Source organism: Phytophthora ramorum (genome assembly GCF_020800215.1).
Source record: "Phytophthora ramorum isolate Pr-102 chromosome Unknown Phyram_PR-102_s0003, whole genome shotgun sequence".
In the NCBI taxonomy this organism is placed as follows: Eukaryota; Oomycota; class Peronosporomycetes; order Peronosporales; family Peronosporaceae; genus Phytophthora; species Phytophthora ramorum.
The window spans coordinates 2,881,247-2,900,381 of NW_027150649.1; the positions used below are offsets into that span (position 1 = coordinate 2,881,247).

General features: G+C 54.5%; 3 protein-coding genes across 3 annotated transcripts; 2 read left to right on the forward strand and 1 right to left on the reverse strand.

Moving 5' to 3' along the window:
* Nucleotides 1–835: 835 nt before the first annotated feature.
* KRP23_4020 (Pre-mRNA-splicing factor CWC22-like protein) lies at nt 836–2,596 on the forward strand (the record flags this gene model as incomplete). The annotated part of the gene is made up of 1 exon (XM_067888936.1): nt 836–2,596. One exon carries the CDS (start codon nt 836–838, stop codon nt 2,594–2,596), a length of 1,761 nt encoding a protein of 586 aa, XP_067748138.1.
* A 245-nt stretch (nt 2,597–2,841) lies between these two features.
* Nucleotides 2,842–3,729, forward strand: KRP23_4021 (uncharacterized protein; the record flags this gene model as incomplete). Its single annotated transcript, XM_067888937.1, has 3 exons — nt 2,842–2,984; nt 3,048–3,240; nt 3,310–3,729. The coding sequence occupies 3 exons, from the start codon at nt 2,842–2,844 to the stop codon at nt 3,727–3,729; spliced, it is 756 nt and encodes a 251-aa protein (XP_067748139.1).
* Nucleotides 3,730–3,837: 108 nt separating this feature from the next.
* Nucleotides 3,838–18,903, reverse strand: KRP23_4022 (Dynein beta chain, flagellar outer arm; the record flags this gene model as incomplete). Its single annotated transcript, XM_067888938.1, has 2 exons — nt 3,838–16,798; nt 16,880–18,903. The coding sequence occupies 2 exons, from the start codon at nt 18,901–18,903 to the stop codon at nt 3,838–3,840; spliced, it is 14,985 nt and encodes a 4,994-aa protein (XP_067748140.1).
* Between the last annotated feature and the right edge of the window lie 232 nt (nt 18,904–19,135).

Here is a 19,135-nt window from a genome sequence, read left to right on the forward strand (position 1 = left end):
CATCGCTACGTCGGACAGATTGCCCAGCACCTCCATCAACGGCTTCATGAAGTTCACCGTCGTCTCTAGCAGCACCACACGGCAGATCGAAGCGTCCCACTCGAAGCAGAGCGAGCACGGCAGAAGTAGGCGCTGTCCTATCATCCTCGAGCGCAGCGATGCAGCTTTGGCCGCTTCAACCTCACCCTGGATTGCATCTCGGTGCAACAGGTGGGGAAATACACCCCGCAACTGCGAGTACCGTCAACATACGAGTTATTTCGCTTGGATAGTTGATGCCGCTCTTGTCCTGCGCCGGCCGCACTATTTTCACGAAGTCTACGCGGGAAGTTTGGGTCCAGCATTACCACTTGACCACTCCACATGTTGCAGTCTAGCCGACGATCTTCGTAATGCTAGTTGAAGTGTATAAGTTGCAGCAAAATCTCGTTGCACCACCAGCAACGTAATTATAATCGCACTTATTCGAGCACCAACAGTGCAACTGCCCACGCCCACTCAGCCAAAGCACGACACCTCCGCCATGGCTCACAGTCCGTCGGCCTCGCGCTCTCGCTCCCGCTCCCGCTCTCGCCCCCGGCACCGCCGCCGACGCACACGCAGCTCCTCCTCTTCCTCCTCCTCTCGCTCTGCCAGCCCTCGCGCTTCTCCTCCTCGGAAAAAGTCGCGGCGTCGCCAAGATGATGCAAACGCCACTCCGCATCGGAAAGATGCCGAATCAAGCGACGTCACTCCACCTCGTCGCCGCCGTGATGACGCATCGGGCGACGTCACACCTCCTCGCAAGGAGGACACCCACAAGACGCCGGAGGACGCTCTGCCCCGCAAGAGGACAATGCACTTGGACGGACGCACGGGGGGCGTCTACATGCCCCCGTTCAAGCTCGCGCAGCTACGCCAACAGCAGGAGAAGGACCTCACAGTGTCCTCCGAGACCACGCAGCGTCGTACGTGGGACGCGCTGCGCAAGAGCCTCAACGGCCTCATCAACAAGGTGAACGTGGCCAATCTGGGCCACATTCTGCCCGAATTGTTCCAGGAAAACCTCGTGCGCGCGCGCGGGCTGCTGGTGCGCGGTATCATGAAGGCGCAGCTGGCGTCGCCAGGTTTCACGCACATCTACGCGGCGCTCGTGGCCGTGCTCAACACCAAGATGCCCGAGAACGGCGAGCTGCTGGTACGGCGCGTGGTCTTCCGCTTCCGCCGCGCCTTCAAGCGGGGCGACAAGGTCGTGGCCATCGCGCTCGTGCGCTTCATCGCGCATCTCGTGAACCAGCAGGTGGTGCACGAGCTGCTGGCCCTCGAGGTGCTCACGCTGCTGCTGGCCAACCCGACGGACGATTCCGTCGAGGTGGCGGTCAATTTCACTAAAGAGTGCGGCCAGATGCTGGCCGAGCTCTGTCCCGAGGGGCTGCGCGCCATCTTTGAGCGCTTCCGAGGCATTTTGCACGAGGGAGAGATCGACAAGCGCGTGCAGTACACGATCGAGGGGCTGTTCGCGATCCGCAAGGGCGGCTTCGCAGACTACCCGGCGGTGCATGAAGAGCTGGATCTTGTGGAGTCTGGGGATCAGATTACCCACGAGACGACGCTGGAGGAGAAGATCGACTGCGAGGACAAGTTGGACGTCTTCCGCTTCGACGCGGACTATGAGAAGAACGAGCAGATGTGGGCTGCTATTAAGAAGGAGATCCTGGGCGAATCCGACTCGGACTCGGACTCTTCCAGTGGTGGAGAGGAGGAGGAGGAGGAACAAGAAGAAGAAGAGCTTGTGGCGGCAGACAATAACAAGGTGGCGATCCAGGACTACACTGAGCAAGACCTTGTGAACCTGCGCCGCACTATCTATCTGACGATCATGTCCAGTATCACACACGAGGAGTGTGCGCACAAGCTCATGAAGCTCAATATTCGCCCTGGTCAGGAGAAGGAGATCTGCTCCATGCTGATTGAGTGCTGCAGTCAGGAGCGGACATACCTGCGCTACTACGGCCTGCTGAGCGAGCGGTTCTGCCTGATCAAGCGCGAGTACCAGGATGCCTTTGACGAATGCTTCGCGGAGCAGTATTCGATGATCCACCGTCTCGAGACCAACAAGCTTCGTAACGTAGCCAAGCTCTTCGCACACCTGCTGTTTACAGATGCGCTGCCGTGGACAGTATTCGAGTACATTCATCTGAATGAGCAGGAGACGACGTCGTCTAGCCGTATTTTCATCAAGATTTTGTGCCAGGAGCTCTCGGAGCACCTCGGAATGAAGACGCTCAAGGAGCGATTCCTGGACGAGATCATGCAGCGCACGTTCGCTGGCCTCTTCCCGAGAGACAATCCGCGCAACACTCGATTCGCAATCAACTTCTTCACATCTATCGGTCTCGGTGGCCTAACAACGGATTTACGTGAGTACCTGAAGAACGCGCCGAAAATGATCATGGAGCAGGCAAAGGCTGCGGCTGACAATAGCGACAGCAGCAGCGATTCGGATTCGAGTGATAGCAGCAGCAGCAGCAGCAGCAGTGGTAGCTCTTCCGGCTCGGACTCCGATTCGGATTCCGACTCGAGCGACAGCAGCAGCGACTCGTCCGATTCCGACTAAATTGGGGGCTCCAACGCTGGCACAGGTGAGCAGTGCTAAAAGCCCACATGTAGTTGAAGGCAAGCGAACGCATCTAACATGCCTCTTTGAAACGAGTTCTTTTTGCAGCCTTATCCGTCCGTGCGAACGCGTGAAGCTCCTAAAAATACGGAAAACTTTGCTGTTCCTGCGTTCGCTTGGTAACCAGTTCGTAAACTTTCACTGCTTTCATGAAGCTGCTGACACCTGCTAGAGAGACACGAAAAATGGCCGCTCCGCCGGCGTCGATCGGGTGTCTCGCTTGCCATGGCCAGTTCTTCGCGGCGTCGCTGCCTATTCATCAGAAGACCTGTTTTCAGCGTAACGCTTTCGTGTTGGTTCCTTGCGAGAAGTGTCGAACTTGTGTTCGGTACGTCCCAAGCTAGCTGTGATAGCCAAACGGGGTACTAAACCTGTTGTTATTTCCTTACAGGGCATGCGACTTCCACACTCACACGACTTCCTGCTCCGGAAAAACGTTGCCGCCCAATAGCGGTGCTTCAGGGCTCAGTAGTGGTGCTATCCAACAGCAAAACAGCTTGGATGCTCGCCCACTGTTGGATGTAAACCTCCCCGAGGCGGATGGGCGCGTGCGATGCAAAATTTGCGAGCGAGCTTTCTCACAGGTCAGTGGCATATCCGTGAGTCTCTATTGCTGGTGTTGTCTGACTGCTTATCGCCGTGATGCTGTGCAGGATCGGATCTCGAAGCACCAATCCGTTTGCCGCGGCAAGCCCCGCTCCACGAAGGGAAATCACGAACGGAAGCAGAGGTCCGTTAACCTAGTGGTCCCAAGCCATGGAAACTCGTCTGTGAAGCGATCTGCAGAGCGCCCTCGTCGAAAAACTGTCCACACCCAGCGCGTTCTTGCGTCACGACCTCAGGAATTGCCGTTTGATTTTGTTCGGGAGAGAACAAATAGAGGTGAGTGGGGCAATGGCGGCTTCAGAGCTGCCTCTAGTCGATTAGTCCAAGGAGTGTGGGATCCTTCGCAGCGACAGTCATGCAGCTACCCAGGAGCCCAAACGATGCAATCTGGAGGCTGTGACACCTCCAACGCTAGTTCGGCCAGCAACCCGCTTGTTACAAACCCACTGATGGCTATGCGCAGGTAGAAAAACTACTACATGTAGTAGCAGTCTATTATTAATCTTCGTTTCCGAATGGTCAAGCTACATGTATTACTCAGCATCACAACATGAAAGTGCAGCTAGGTGATCGCACTAAGCAACTTCCATGAGCATTGCCACGCCTGCAAGAACCCATTTGGCAGGCGGCACCTTGGATCGGAGAGGCGACATGAAAATCAAAGTCGGTCCGCGCTGTTGCGTCCGATAGACAGGACACTCGAACACGTTGCCGCTGCCTGCCGCTGCTTTGCCTCCGCCGCCACCTCCTGCGCCACTTGATGCATCCTTTCCTGCTGTGTTTACAATTGCTCGGCAAGTGAGGACTGGCATCTGCACGTACATTTCTCTGGGTAAACTCGTCTCCAGAACTCCATTCCCGAAGTCCCAGCGCGCGCCTTCGAGATACAGGCCATGGACGAACTGTCCATCGCGGGCCGGAGCGTCCACTGTATCAATGGTCCGCTTCGTCACGTCCGCCGTGATCCGCAGCGAATCGAGCTCCACGTTGTGTTTGCGAGCCGCCGTCTGGAGTACAGCAGTGAGAAACGCTTGAGGATTGAAGAGTCCAGGGAGCCAAAGCACGAGCGGCAGCTCCGGCGCCGATCCGACCCACTCCTGGAGCTGTGCGATTCGCTGCTGCAAATTCGCCAGCCACGGGGCAAGTGATCGGCGCGACGGACAGGCAGCAGCCAACCAGTTGTCTGGAACGCGCTCATAGTACAAGAACGTCTGAAGCTTCTCCATAGCCTCCGTGAGCGGGACGTCGCCTCGGAACGCCAACTCCAACTCGGATAGAGAATCCGTCATGGTCTCGAGCAGCGAGTTCATGCGCTGGCACTCTTGAAGCAGCACCGTCTGGAACGGATCCATGTCGTCGGCGTCTGGCGTCGCCACCACAGATAACAGCCTGCCTCCTTTACCCCGCCGTGAGCCATCTCGCTGGCCCGAATCTGAAGAACCCTTGAAGAACAGCTCCTGGATGTCGAAACGGAAGTCACGGTAATTCTCAAGGACATCTTGTAACACTCCTTCCGCCGCTAACTGGACCGCATCAGCAGTCTCTTTAGGCCCAGAGCCGCCACTAAGACCTGGAGCTCCGTCCTCGTCATCATCGCTGTCCTCCTCGCGCGCATCCTCCTCCTTCGCAGTGAGAAGCAGCATTGACTGCAGCAACACCTGACCACTTTCAGTCCGAAATGCGACTTCGGCGTTCGGGTGTAACCCAAACGCGGACGGAGCCTCGTTCAGCAGTGAGGCGTGTACGTGCTCTAAGATGCGATCAAAGCCTGCTGACAGTTTGGGAGCCAGGAACTCGCGGCGTTGTTGTCCTCCTGCGCTTGGGCCATCCCCGTCACCGCCTCCACCAGCAGCACCACTGCTTCCAGCATCCGGTCCGCCATTCCCACCGCCACCGCCATTTCCTCCACTCGCATCGTCGCCAAACGGAAGCATTGACAGCTCTTCCAGAAGATCATCACGTAGGAAATACTGCAGATACGTGGCAGCTACAAGCCGATCAAGCTCGTTCACAATGTGGCCGCCGTACATGATTTCGCCAAACAGATACCGCAGATCCGGCCACGGTACGCGCACTGGGGCATTGTCCATGTAGTTTCGCAGCACCGTACTGCTAGCGAGCAAGTCGCTGGCAGCGAATGGGTAAAGCATATTGAACCCCTGCGGTCCGAACTTCTTGCGTTCCAGCATGAGCGAGTGGAAGTAGCAGAGCGCGAAGAGGATGCAACGAGTACGCGGCTCGAGCTCGTCGACGACGCTCTTAGGGAAGCAGCAGAACGCCCGCTTGACATTTGCACGCAATCCCGTGGGCGGTTCGTTCGTCAGTTTGATAGACCTCTCTAGGACACCAATAGGGATGTTCGTCGACGGATCGCTGGTAATAAACAAGCGGAAATTCGGGTGTAGCGTTCCGATGCCACCACTCCCTGCACTCCCTGCTCCCCCGGGTGGCAGCATTGATAACGAGCGGCTTGTCCCCATACGAATGATATCCTTGCTGTTGGACAGATTGCTGCGGAGCGTGGCGTAGGAGGCCGTTTTGCTTGCCTTGGCTAGCTGCTCCAGCCACTTGTCCAGCTCCAGCATCCACTTTGGCATCAAATGCACATTATTCAGAATAACCCAGTGGCCGTTCTCCACCGACATGTGCAACGTTCGCATCGCTACCTGCTCTTGGCCTTGTCCAAGAGCGATGTTGTGGTAGTCAACGCCCTTAATTCGCTCTTGATCCTCTACTGCCAGTTTATCCACGTCGGCCACGACATCTGAACCAGGTGAAAGGATAAAGTACATGGGAGTCCACGGGGAACTCTCCCTGAACGAGCTCTTCAAGATAGCAAAGCTGTTGAGCTGGCTATCGCAGTTGAGGAACTGACTGCCGTTGGGAAGGGCCTGCGTAATGAAGTTGCTAACTGCTTGAGTGAGCCGGTCTGGACGTAGACACTTCACCGCTAGGAGTTTTAGAAACGGCGCGGATTTATCAAGCTCGCGCCAGTCTAGTGGCAATTTTTCCAGCTCGGGGCTTGTCGAGTTGTACCATTCTCTGAAGCGCGGCTCGGATTCCTCAAGATCCGACACGAACCTGTCGAAGGGGGCCAAAGTGACCAGCGCCTGTAGTGATTGCCACTGAGACTCACTCAGCCACGAGATAGTGTTCTCTGGTCCTACAATCTTGGACCCCTGCAGCAAAAAGCGTGCAAATTGTGGCTCATACCCACTATTCGCACCGATAACACCACGACGGAGTAAGAGGAACACCAATTGCGTGAGGAAGAGCAGCTTGTGCTCTTCAAAAAGTCCTCTTGTAACCATCGAGAATATCGTCCAGCGCAGCGCCTCCTTCAGTATGCCCACCCGATCATGAGCAGCGCTACCATGATTACCGTCGCTGCTTGTTGCCGGGGCTGATGGTGCGACGCCATCCAAAGCCACGAAGAAGAAGGTCATGTACGACTCGAGGGAGTAGCGATACATGTGGTTGACCTTGCAGAGCTGGCTCATCAAGAAGTACATCATACTCGCCTCGTTGGCAACTGGTCGGTACACTTCACGAGCGAGATTGATCTCGCGCTCAGCGTCTTTGCCTTTACGCAAGGCGATGCCAACCTCAATTGCTGTTAGCTTTGTCTGCTCGAGGCCTTCAATCAGAGGGACGTCGGATAAAATGTCGTCTGGAGCATTCGAGAGCCGCTCCAGTAGATCGTTTTCGAGCTGCAACAACTGGATCTGGTAGCCGTTGAACTCTTGCTGGAGCTGGCGCTTTTGCGTCTCCAAGTCGGGCTGCTCCAGGTTGACGACGTTCGCAAGTAGTTGGTCCTCGAGCCCTTTCTCCGTCACGCTAAAGTCGATGAGCGTGCAGTACGCCAATATTTCAGGTCGGTAGTGTGGGTTTGGCAGCTTTGTGTGCAGGAACAAGCGGAAGCGCGGGTCCACCTCAATCTCCTCCGCTGCAAACTGCAAGAACCAATTGCGCCCCTTCTTGTAAATCTGCCGCATAATGACGGGCTCCAAAGACGCATCGATCGCCTCGCCTAGGTTTTCCAGAATGACGCTCTGTCCGCTGGTAATCGCGATTTTCAACGTGGTCGTCCAGTTCTTTTGAGCAGGCTGTAGGATGACCAGAGACTGCCCTGCCGACTCTTGCTCATCGCGGCGTTCGGTTCCATTCTGTTTCTTGTGTCGGAAGTCGCGAGCACGCAGCCAAATGATGCCTTGCAGTTGGGGGTCTACAAGGAGCGGCCAACGCTGACAAGACGTAATAATGCACCCGTTCTCGATTGAGATACGATCCGCAGGCAGCCCTTCGTTCATCCATTGAGCCAGATCGCTACTGTCGCTTAGCACATCAAGCGGGTCGACGCCCACGGTGGGTGACGGTGCAGGCGATGAAGCTTGTTCAGGTGATCCTTCCGTATCGGTGGCCATCTCCCCGTTCTCACTAGTGTCGACTCCGCTTCCGCTACTGGCGCTGAGGTCTGCTTGGCTTCCTAGTGTGATTGGGATCTCCCGGGTCACGATGTCTGGTAGCCAGGTGTGTTTCCACAGCTGAGCACGGAAGCTCGCGTTGAATGCGCCAATGTAGCTGACAAATCCCGCCGCAAGCAGCGAATCGCCGATCAGTGAACTCTCACCAGCTCGTAAGACATCGATCTCATGACCCCATCTCTCATTCTCCGAAGCGAGCCCATTCACCAGCCGCTCCGCCAGCGATAGTCGCTCCTGACAAGCCTGTGCCTCAGCCTCGACTTTAGCCTTCTCATTCGTAGCGTCTCGGAATGAAGCTTGTAGCGCGTTAAGCTGGCTTTCTACCTCCGCCACCAACTTCTGCACTGCGGCCAGCTCGCTATCCGCCTCTGCCTTAGTTTGACGTGCTTTCTCAAGGGTGTCCATCAGCGGCTTGACGCGCACGAATACCTGATGAAACGAGATGATGTTGACAACCCACACGCACAGGTTTGCAGCAGCCAAGGATTTGCTCTTCATCTTCTCGTAGTTAAAGTTCGGGTCTTCCTGGATCAGGGGCTCGACACGTGCCACGACTTCCAGGGGGATATTCTCCTTATCATATTGCTCCAGAGATTGCTTAAAGACGTCCACTTTGGCCATCATCTTCTTGGCGTTATCCCAGCTGAAGTTCTTGGTTTCTTTCTTCACCATCATTAGAACGGCTGCCGTCACCTTCTCCACCCCAGCAGGAGGTTTGCCCATCGACTTGAGCTCCGTAAGAGATGCCTTGTTGAGGCAATTCACAGCTTGCTGAGCCGCATCCAAGGCTGGTTTGGCAATCGCCAGCTCGACGGAAGCCTGTCCTTCAATTTGTGATGCGATTTCTGCGGCCTGAGTAGCCTTCGCACGCTCTTCGTCAGCACGACGCTGCTTCACTTCAGCATCTCCACGTTGCTTGCCCATTTGCTCGAGCAAAAGCTCAGTCGCTCTCTTTCGCTCCTCCACTTTCTTCATCGTCATCCTCAGCTCGTCTTGGAGTCCTGCAACATCGAGCGACGTCTTCTTGAGTGTTGCCAGACCAACTTCTAAGCGCTTGATCTTCAGTGTTTGAGATGAACGCTTTGCTTCCAAGAGCGACTTGTAGAAACGGATGAGCTCCAAGAACGACGTCGGTGTCACGTAGTTGTGGCGCCCGTAGCTCTTGGTATACATCGTACAGGCTATAGTGACTGACATGTGCATCTCAGCCATGTGGTGGCAAACGTTTTCCTGAATTGCACGCGTAGACAGCTCCACATCCTGAAGGAAATTGAGTGACACATCCACTAGCGCTTCTTTCGGCCACGGGTGGAACCAATTCATAGTGCAGCAGCTGATCAGCGAAGGGAAATTCCTGCAGCGAGTTCGCAGATCACCACCCACCGGTGAAAAGGCTAAGATGAGATGCAAGTTCATGCGCACACGCTCATAAAAGAACTCTTGAAGCTGCTCCTTTGTGTCGGGGATGCCGCGTGCCTTCGCTTCCATCCGCAAAGACCCGGCCATTGACTCCATTTCTTCGCTGGAAAACAAATCCGCAATGTAACCAGACGTCAACACGTCGCTCAGCGGAACCAGAAAGCGGTTGTCAATGATCTGAGAGTCTGTGAGTAGCAGCACAATTGGCTTGGCAGGCCGGATGCCAGCTTTGCGGTAGACGTCTTTTAGATCTTCCTTCAGCTCGCTCATCCCGTAGGTTGGGGACGCACTTGTAGTCAATGACACCAAACCGTATCCGCAGATAAACGTTGCCAAGCGTGAGAGCGACTGCTTTCCTGACCCGCCAACACCGATCAGCAGCGCGTTCCCGTGAGGGTTTGCCAGAATGCGAACGATTCGCGTCACGTGTTCCAACGCTTGGTCGAACAGCACAAGACTCATTACAGGATGCGTCTCGTTGTACTCAGCGAGTTTCCGCTCCAGGCAACTAGTGAGTTGCGCTTTCTCAACGACAGGGACGTAACTGAGAGGACTACCTCCATACTCGCTGTCCATGGACATTGACCCGGAGGGTGCAGCGCCCAAGAAGTTCACACAAATGAGGGGCGCAGCGAAGACCTCTCCTTGGTCCTCTTCAAAGTTCTTCTTCGTCTGCTCTACAGCCATCTCTGCGAATCGTTGAATCTCGCTTGGCGAGCTCATGCGGTCGCTGAAAACACGGAAGCACTCGTGCATCCAAAGACGACAAAACTGGAGCGAGTTGTTTAGATACGCTTCAGGCCGTGCCATAAAGATGCCTTGAAACAGCGAGCTTAACTCGCGCATACTGAACACGTAGTGGAACTTCGTGGCAGTCGGGAGGAAGTTCGCACGCACCTCAGAGTACAAGTCAATGGTTGCAGTGATGATACCAGGGGACAGCTTCTTGATCTTCTCAGCAAAGTTTGTCAGGTGCTGGTTTAGTAGGGTGGAGTAAATGGTCGTGAGATCTTGCTTGGACGGCATGCTGATGCACAACGTCGAGAAATGGCGGTGAAGACGAGGATTAACCGTAAACGACCCGGCCTTGTTGTTCATGCAGGCAAGAAATTGAACGTCCTGGATAATCTTCTTGGACGAGAGATCATGGCGATCGTACCATGAGTTGTAGTCCATGTACTGCCGCAGCAGCGCAAGTGCAGTCTGAGTGCCAAACTCTTCGACGAACGGCATGTTGAGATCATCCAGGAAATAGATGAGTTTGCGGTTGTAAAGCGGACCAAACACACGGCCTGACCTTTTCTCGAGAAATTGCTCGAGACGACCTTGCAGTTCTCGAGCGTCCATGTAGTGATGCATACTCACGTACGCGAAGGCAACATCATCTTCCAGTCCCTTCATGTGCTCGTGGACCAACGACGACTTGCCCGAGCCGCTGGAACCGACAAGAATTGTCGGGTTCCTCTTTCGCAACAGCAAGTCAATGATGGAGTGCACACGGGTAGACTCCATGGTGGGGATAACAAGCGCATGAAAGGGGGTGTCGCCAACCGCTGTGTGCGCTGGTACCTTGTCGCCCCAGTAAACCAGCTCATTCCGTGTGATGTCGTAGTAAAAATCGAACATGTTTGCGTTGCCAGTCGCCAGCATTGCTGCCATATTCGTGTCAGCACCTCCTTGAGTTAAGGGATACGAGGTCGATCCACTGTTAGTTGATACAGCGGCGAATTTGTACTTGGCGATGGCCTTGAAGTGCGTGGAGAACGCGATACGATCATCAGTGCCCTTATCGCTCGCGAGCGCACCCCCAAACGCCCACATTGCACAGTAGACAAACGCATTCTCTAGCACTTCAGGGGTTTTCTCGTGCTCGCCAACGGAGCTCAGTAAACCGTCCAACAAACGGCACAACATCTCCACCATCGCAATAGGGACTACTGGTACAATCGTCTCGGCCTTAGTCTCATCAAGTGCCAAAAACATAGAGTCCATGTACTTCTGGAAGAGCCCGGGAAGGATACCCGCCTCAGCACCGCTGTCACGCTGCTGCAACCAGGATTCAACAGCAGGATACCAACCGATATGGCCTTCGTCTACGTAGATGATGCCAGCTCGAGACACGGTGGCTGGTGTTGCGTTCACAAGCGACGAGATCTCAAATACGAGTCGCATCGACTTTGTCAATGGAATGCGCTCGTTCGATACGAGCGTGAGAACCTTGTTGTCGTCCATCACAGTGTTCATGCTTTCGATCCAGACTGCATCGATGTCGCCGTCCAAGACTACCCACTTGTACGTTTGAGATTCGCTAAACGGCGCCGCATTCTTGGACATGTTTCGCATGATAGCCGATAGAACGCCGTCTTTCCAGTCATTGTCAAGAGTCATATAGCCGTAGAGTTCATCTGCTGTGATGGCTTTCGGGTTCACGCTCTCGAAAACGGTCAGGTGCTTAGCCAACGCATTCCCTTGCTCATCAGCGTTGTGACAGGCCGCTAGTGTGCTCCAGATTGCACTTTTCCCGCATCCTGCTGGACCGATCAGCATCACACTGTGACGCACCTTGAGGACGTCTTCGAACTCCATCATTTTCTTCAGAAACCCATCTTCCGGCTGAAGCTTCTTCTGCGCGCACACACGAGCACACTTGGTCTGTAGAGTGTCGCTCTTTAGGTGCGGGAGCTCTTGGTTAGGGAAAAGGTCTCGGAGCAAGCCCATGAACACTGGGTAGTCTGGAGGCAGGATCCGCGGCGTGTTGAAGTCTCGAAGCACTTGCATCAGCACGGTCTCTTCTGATAAGGTTGAGTGCGCACGACGCAGACTACCGGCGACAAGAAGCACCGACTTCACCGAGCGTAAGCCCCAGTCGTAATGCTTCTGCTTCGACAGCAGCTCGCTGCTGAGATCGTAAAGTGTGACAAACTTAACTGAGAGCGTACGCGCCTTCAAGAACCCCTCCGCCATGAGCATGTTTTCACAAATGGGCTGCAGGTCAGGTTTGATCATGGCACACGAACGAAACAGCGCCTTCAGATTCTCCGGTAATTCCGCACGTCCGGCGTAGCCCGGGTTCATTGTGATGAAGAACCCTACTGTCGGCACTAGTGCGATGGTTTTCCCAAAGAACTCGCAATTGCCCGTCCGTGGCATTGCTATGGGCTGCTGAGCGCTTCCCTCTCCTGTAGAGGAGCCAACCTCACCATTACCAGTTGACGGGCCCCGGTTTGTTGCGGCTACCAGCAGCGTCGTAGCATCCAGCACAGTCTTCACTTGCGTTGCTACCACGGACAGCACCTCGACTGAGATGCGGTTAAATTCGTCAAAGCACCCCCACGCTCCAGTCTGAGCTAGTCCACGAAAAATGTTTGCCATCGTCAAGTAGTTCATCTGGTCACTGCAGTTGAAAACGTAGCACTGGAGTCCCATTCCTCGAGCAAGATCCTTTGTCGTCTCGGTCTTTCCTGTACCGGCAGGACCCGCTGGAGCTCCACCTAGACACAGACGGAGCGCGGTTGTAAGGGTGACGTAGCAGCGATCGGTGAGCGGGGTGATCACCAAACGTCCACAGTTGCCAACGTACTCATAGCTGTAAAACGAGCGGAAGTCACAAATCTTAATGTGCACCTCCTTCTTCTGGCCTGTGCTCGTCACGACAGGCGTCGAGTAGTAGCGAAGTTGCGATTGCCACTGAAAGTCCAGTGCGCTTGAAACCTTCTTCGTGATGAGGGATTGTACCACATCACGCGCATGAACGTCAACAGTGATCAGGGTGATGATCTTCTGGCGGTCGAGTGCTCCAAGATGTCCCTGAACCAGCTTTATCAGCTCTTCCAACCGCACAGTCGACACGTCGTAGTATTTCTTGATGGCATCCTCGGTGCCATTTTCAAACTCCTCTAGCGCGCTTTCAACCTCTTCTGTCCAGACAATTTGACTCCCGAGCAAGGCCACTTGCGCCGGGTAATCAAATACCCACGTGTGACGAGCGCAGTCGACTCCCCACAAAGCACTGCTTTCGACCGCGTCAAAGATCTTCTGACGCAGGGTATCCTGCATGACAATCACGAGGTCGTTGAACCAATTTTCGACCGTGCCATGAATCAGGTGCGAGTCCAAAAACTGCACCACCTCCCCTTCCTTTGAAACCATTCCCATGGTAAGAAATCGTTCCTCCAGCTGGGTTGCAGACAGCGGTGAAGACATCTTTCTCCCGGATAGTGACCCTCCTGTTGAGGCAGTACTAGCCTGGACACTGGTAAACTCGAAGGACTGGATGCCGTCGAAGCAGTTCCCGAAATGAGGCTGGATGCGTGGGGGATAGTTTCCATTCGATAAAATCTCTAGTAATGACGCGTTGGAGACAAAATAAAAGCGAGGGAAGATGTCCTTCTTGCCATCTAAATACTGGTTGAGCGCTTTCTGGCAGATCTCCAGCTCGACCTGCAAGTCACGAAGCACAACTTCACGGCCGTCGCGTTGACAACAAGCAACCAAAACGGACGGCGACATCCTGGCGTCTGCAAACAGCTCTTTCATTTCCTGGTCAACATGTTCAAAGCGCTGGTACTCTGTCGGTAGTTGACGTTGAATATCACCTGCGGAGCTGAGGAAAATGGACTCCAAACTGCACCATTGACGTTGCAGCGTGATCCACAGCTTTAGAATAGTGTCGACGTTGCCCAACCGCAGCTGCCATTCAAACACCTTGTCCTTGAAGTAGGCAACAAACTTACCCGTAGCTGCCATCGTTTGCAGCTGAAGCTGGTGCTCTTCGAGACACTCAATGACGGCATTCGGCATTTTCAAAATCAGGAGATCACCCTCCATCACCTCGCTCGATACTCCTGATAAGGCAATAGCACTTGATGATGCGTGCGGAGTATCTTCAGTCCCATCGACAGAGCCGCGGCGTTCCCGTGCGTGGTCACTACCAGAGGAAGCCTTGCTGCCTGCAGTTTGGTACGGGACAAACTCAAGCTGGAATCCATTCCACGTTGTTTCAATGGAGTGCAGCTGCTGCTCGATCTTGAACTCTCTGGCCGCCATTTCCACGAGTTCGTTCACCTCGTTGACGAAGCGAAACAACTCCAGCTTGAGGACCTCCTCGAACCGGAGTGAGTTCTTGCCACTACTGCTGGAGTCACTACCAGAACTTCCACCGACTGTGCCCATCGCAGCATAGCTGGGAGCACTCAGCCCACCCGTTCCAGACAAGTCGAAATGCTTCCTAGCCAGCACCATTAAGTTCTTCCAATGTCGATCGCGCATGGCTGGGGAGTGGAGATGCTTCACAAGCGGTAAGATCACCGTCATTTGGTGCAACTTCTGCTCAAGGTAGTCGTAGATGGACCATTCCTTCGCAAATCGAGCTGATGAGAACAACGAGTGTCGATGACGCTCGATCTCATCAACTTCTCCCATCAGCTCGTCAGCGTCCAGATCGCTCCACAGCAAGGGCTGCCACTTGATCACGTAAATGGAGTCCAGAAGGGCGACAAAATCCCAGATGTGTTTTAGCGTAGTAAAGCTGGTGCGTAGCGTGGTCAGTGCCTCATACTTGCTGGAAGCCAGCTCAAAAATGTCTTCGAGCTCCATGAGTCTTGCCGCTTCATGCTCGACCTGAGTCAGCTTTGCGTTGTAGGCATCCAGTTGCTCGTACACATCTGCTATGGAGCGACTATCGGAGGGAGCATGCAAAGGAGCCGCAACCTTGAACTCTTCTTTCATCAAGGCGAGGCGCCTATTGAATTCTGCCACTTCTTGCCGAATCGACTCCATCATTTGGTTCTGGAGAGGCTGAATCGCCTCCTTCTTCTTAAACGTCTTGTTCACCATATTTTCCCACCGAATCGGTGCCTGCTCCAAGAAAGTGAGCACGTTTTCCTTGCCGACATACGACATATCCAGAGCGATACCATTCAGCTTCAACAGCGCGACAAAGTCCTTGAGGGGTGCGAAATTCACCAGCAAGTCTTCACGCATCAAACGGCGGACGTCACGAATATACAGCATGCACTGCATCAGCGATGGCTTTTCCTTCTCTGCGTTCGCACCGTCAATCTCGATGTCCAGACCGGCATTTACTCGCTGCATAAAGTTATCTACCCACGCCAGTTGGTTGACAACGCGGTCATGTAGATATTGAGTGAATAAGTAGACCCATTTCGTCACCCACGTGGACAACGCCTGCTTGATCGGGAGCGAATTCACGCGTACAAAGCCAACATCTTTGACATGCTTCGACTCGGAGATTTCATTCTGAAGGCCGAGAAAGAAGCTGATCTTTTCTTGAAAGCGCTCGAGGTTAAGAAGTTGCGCAGGCAATGGAGGGGGCGTGGACATCGCGGAGCCAGCAGAAATGGTCGATTTGGGACCGCCTCGATCAACTGTTGGGCCAGTTTTTATTGTCATAGATGCTGCTGAAGGCAAACTGTCGGCGTATACGATTCTGCCTTGTGTTCCCTGCTCGTCAGTGTATGGATATGGCGACCACGCGGTTGCAAGGAACTCTTGAAACATCAGCGGCAGGTCTGTCGTCCAAAGGTACTCATATTTAGTGAGCGCGTGACGGAACGCGGTGCAAGCCTTCTGGTTCTGGTCAAGAAACGACCAAATATCTGCAACGAGGAGCTGGACTTGCACATTTTCACGCATCTCCTTCAGATAGGAGCCTTCAGAGCTGTCCAAGCGCTTGAAGACACTAGAACAATACAGAATTGCCTCCATTCGTCGCATAATGAGGTCTTGCAAGCCGCTCTTGGCTGTCGTGCTCTGGATGGGCGGGAAGTACACGATGTCTTTGCCGTACAAATCCAACTCAACTTCCAGTAAGGCAGGGATGTCCTCGCTCTCGATACGTTTCGGATCTAGCTGTTCTCGTAGCTGCCCAAGCGACTGAATAATCACTCGAGCAAGACCGTCCTCCACGATGCCACTGACGTAGTCTACATAAGCCCTCCAATCGGGGCTTCCTTGTGCTACGCGCAAATGCTTTAGTGTATCCTTGAGCAGTCGATGGATCTCATTGCCTCCTTCTTTGATCACGTGGTATTTTTGCTGGCACAGAATCTTCTGGAGCTCCTCGAATTCCTCAACTGACAGGGCCTTACTTTTCCGCTCGAACAACAGCGGCGGTGCATTCCATATATCCAGTAGCTCAGCGACTCGGTTTTGATGAGTCTTCAGTTGACCAAGTAGAGTATTGGCCTCGTTCACCACCGTCATTGACTCTTTCAAGAAGACGTCGATGCCGTGCGACTTCCAGTTTAAGGCCTTGATGCCTTTGTTCAGCACTTGATCCATGCGTTCGAGGTACCCCTTTACAAGAGGCCTCTCAACAGGAAGCAGGGTCGAATGGATGGTATTGTACATGTCCACGATAAGCTCCAGATTGCCGGTCTGCCTTCGAAACACCTCAGCACGCTTGTAAATCTCCAGCGCGTCCTCTGGGATATCCAAGCCCAGCAGCAGAAAATATTTTACCTCGCGAAGTAATTGCACCAGTGCAGCATCAAAGTTTACGAACAAAAATCCCGAGCTAGGTTGGGGCGTTCCAACCGATTGCTGTTGCGGTCCTTTTGCTCCCGTCGTTCCAGACGTATCGCTGCTGCTGGATCCAGCGACAAGCTCGCGCCTGATTAACGGTAGCTTCAGTTTCGCCTTAGATGAGGTTTCAATTGAGATTCCCCATTGCTTGACGTTTTGGACCTCGTACTCTTGTAGCATGGCCATCACGTTCGTGTACAGTTTCATCGCTTCTTTAGAATCCTCTCGCTCAAGGACGATCCTGGGGGAAATTTGCTTTAGCTTCTCCATGGGGAATCGAATTCGCTCGCCCAGCCCGCGACACCAAGAAACTGCTCCAGCAAACGGTGGCAGGTTCGGAGAGATTGGCGGGCGCTCTCGATTCTCGATGAATATTTGTTGCACTACGTGGAGGTCACTAGCATACGACGCAATCAACGACGTATGCTTCCGCTCCAACTCATTTTTGATGATCTGGCGGTCGAGCAGGTCTTCAAAGCAATCCAAACACTTGAATCGACCCACAATGGTCTTGGCATCGTCGAATGCCTGGTTAATAACAGAAGCTAGGCGTCGCTCCAGCTCCTTGTTCTTGGAGCGGAAGGCGTAAAAGTCATCTTCGAAGTGCTTTGCATCAAGATCCATGAGATCGTACTGCACGTTCTTCATCTGTGCTAGCGTTTCCTGGAAGTCCGCATAGATTTGGTGAACACTCGTCGTCAGTGTCTTTCCTTTCGTGCCTCCGATCTCCATTTGTGCGAGCTTCTGGAACTGATAAATGGTCTGCGTCAGCTCCAAAACATCGTGGCACCTCTCGAGAAACGCATCCAGACGGATGAAAAGTGCGTTGTTTTGGATACGCCACGGGTTTCCTGGGACTTCCGTCACGGACTTGGCCTTGTAGTCAAAGTAGACGCTCTTGAAGTGCGCACACACTTGCAGCGACACTTGCAACATGCTGTTTGCCTGCTCCAGCTCGCCTTGGTCGATTAGCTCGAACAGCTTCTCGCCATTCAAATGCGTCATCGCCTTCCTGATAATTTCGTTGCAGATCTGCCGGATCAACACAACGAGGCGCGCTGGCGTGTTGTAGAACCGACTCGACTTCCAGATCAGCAGAACCGAGTGGCAAATGGGCCGAAAGAGATCGCGGATCTCTGGCAGCGTCTGCGCGCCCCCCACCTGCTCGAACCACTTGGCCAGAGGCCACAGATAGTGCTTGTTATCGTTGGCCTCCGCCCTCGCGAGGAAGACCTCTTTGCACAGCTTTGCGAACGGGACGTTGTACGTGCTCTTGGACGCGTCCAGATACTGCAGCACCTTGCGGATGCTGTCGGACTGCAGCTGCGCAAAGATCGAGTTGAGGTTCTTGGCTTTGGCAGCCCAAAAGTGCAGCTCTTCCATGGGGCCTTGGTGCACGTTGTCGCGCTGGTTCAGCAACGCCTCGGGGTCTTGCTTGAGGATGTTCTTGATCTGCTTGGTCCACGTGATGAGGCAGCCCTCGAGGCTGTGTACTTGGTCCTTGCCCAGGCCATTGACTGCGTTGAAGTCAACCGCGTTGTAGGCCGCATCAGGCGACGAGTTGGCCGCGCTCTCCATGACCACCTGGTCCCAGGGCAGCGGCAGACACGTGGCCCCCTTGGTCTGGCCCAGCGTGATCTGCAGGCTCGAGAAGAAGCCGTGCACGTTGGTGATGACGGACGACGTGACCATCTCGGGCCACAGCTGCTGGTTGCGCGGGTTGCCGAGCAGCGGCACGAACACGTCGTGCAGCATCACGGCCAACGACTCGAGTGCGTCCTGCTCCAGTGTGCCGGACAGGATCTCGTCCTGGAATTTGGTCGCGCTCACGGCCCCCTTGACGGTCTTGAGCAGATACAGGACCGTCACGAGCGGCTTCTTGTTGCTGTTCTTGTGGCTGGCCGCGAAGAGATGGGCCGGCGGCGTCGCGTACACGTCCACGACACCGCTGGCCTCGTCTCCGTGGTCCGTGAACAGCAGCAGTCGCGCGTCGGCCACGTGCAGGAAATCGAAGAGTCTCGTGGCCACGGCGTCCGTCGCCAACTTGCGGTTCAGCGCGTCCAGCTTCACGGCCGGGAATGTGCGCGTCACATGGCGCCGGATGAACTCGACGCGCGCGTCATCCTGCGGACCTGCGTCCTGGGCCAGCGTCTGGGACGTGTTGGTCCGTGTCCAGGACCTATCCGCCTCCATTGAAAGATCGCTACTGACGGTTGGGGGATATCAAGAAAGACCAACAGACACCTGGCCAGGAATTAAGACTTGAAGGCCATGACCATGGCCTGAAGCACTTGACGAGGCTCATGGAGACTGCGCTGTCGGTCGGCCTGTACCTGCTCGTATCGAGGTGGTCGTGCGGCCTGCAGGACAAAGTTGCCGATGCCCACTCTATATCAGTAGGCGCCAGACAGTACTGTGTATGACG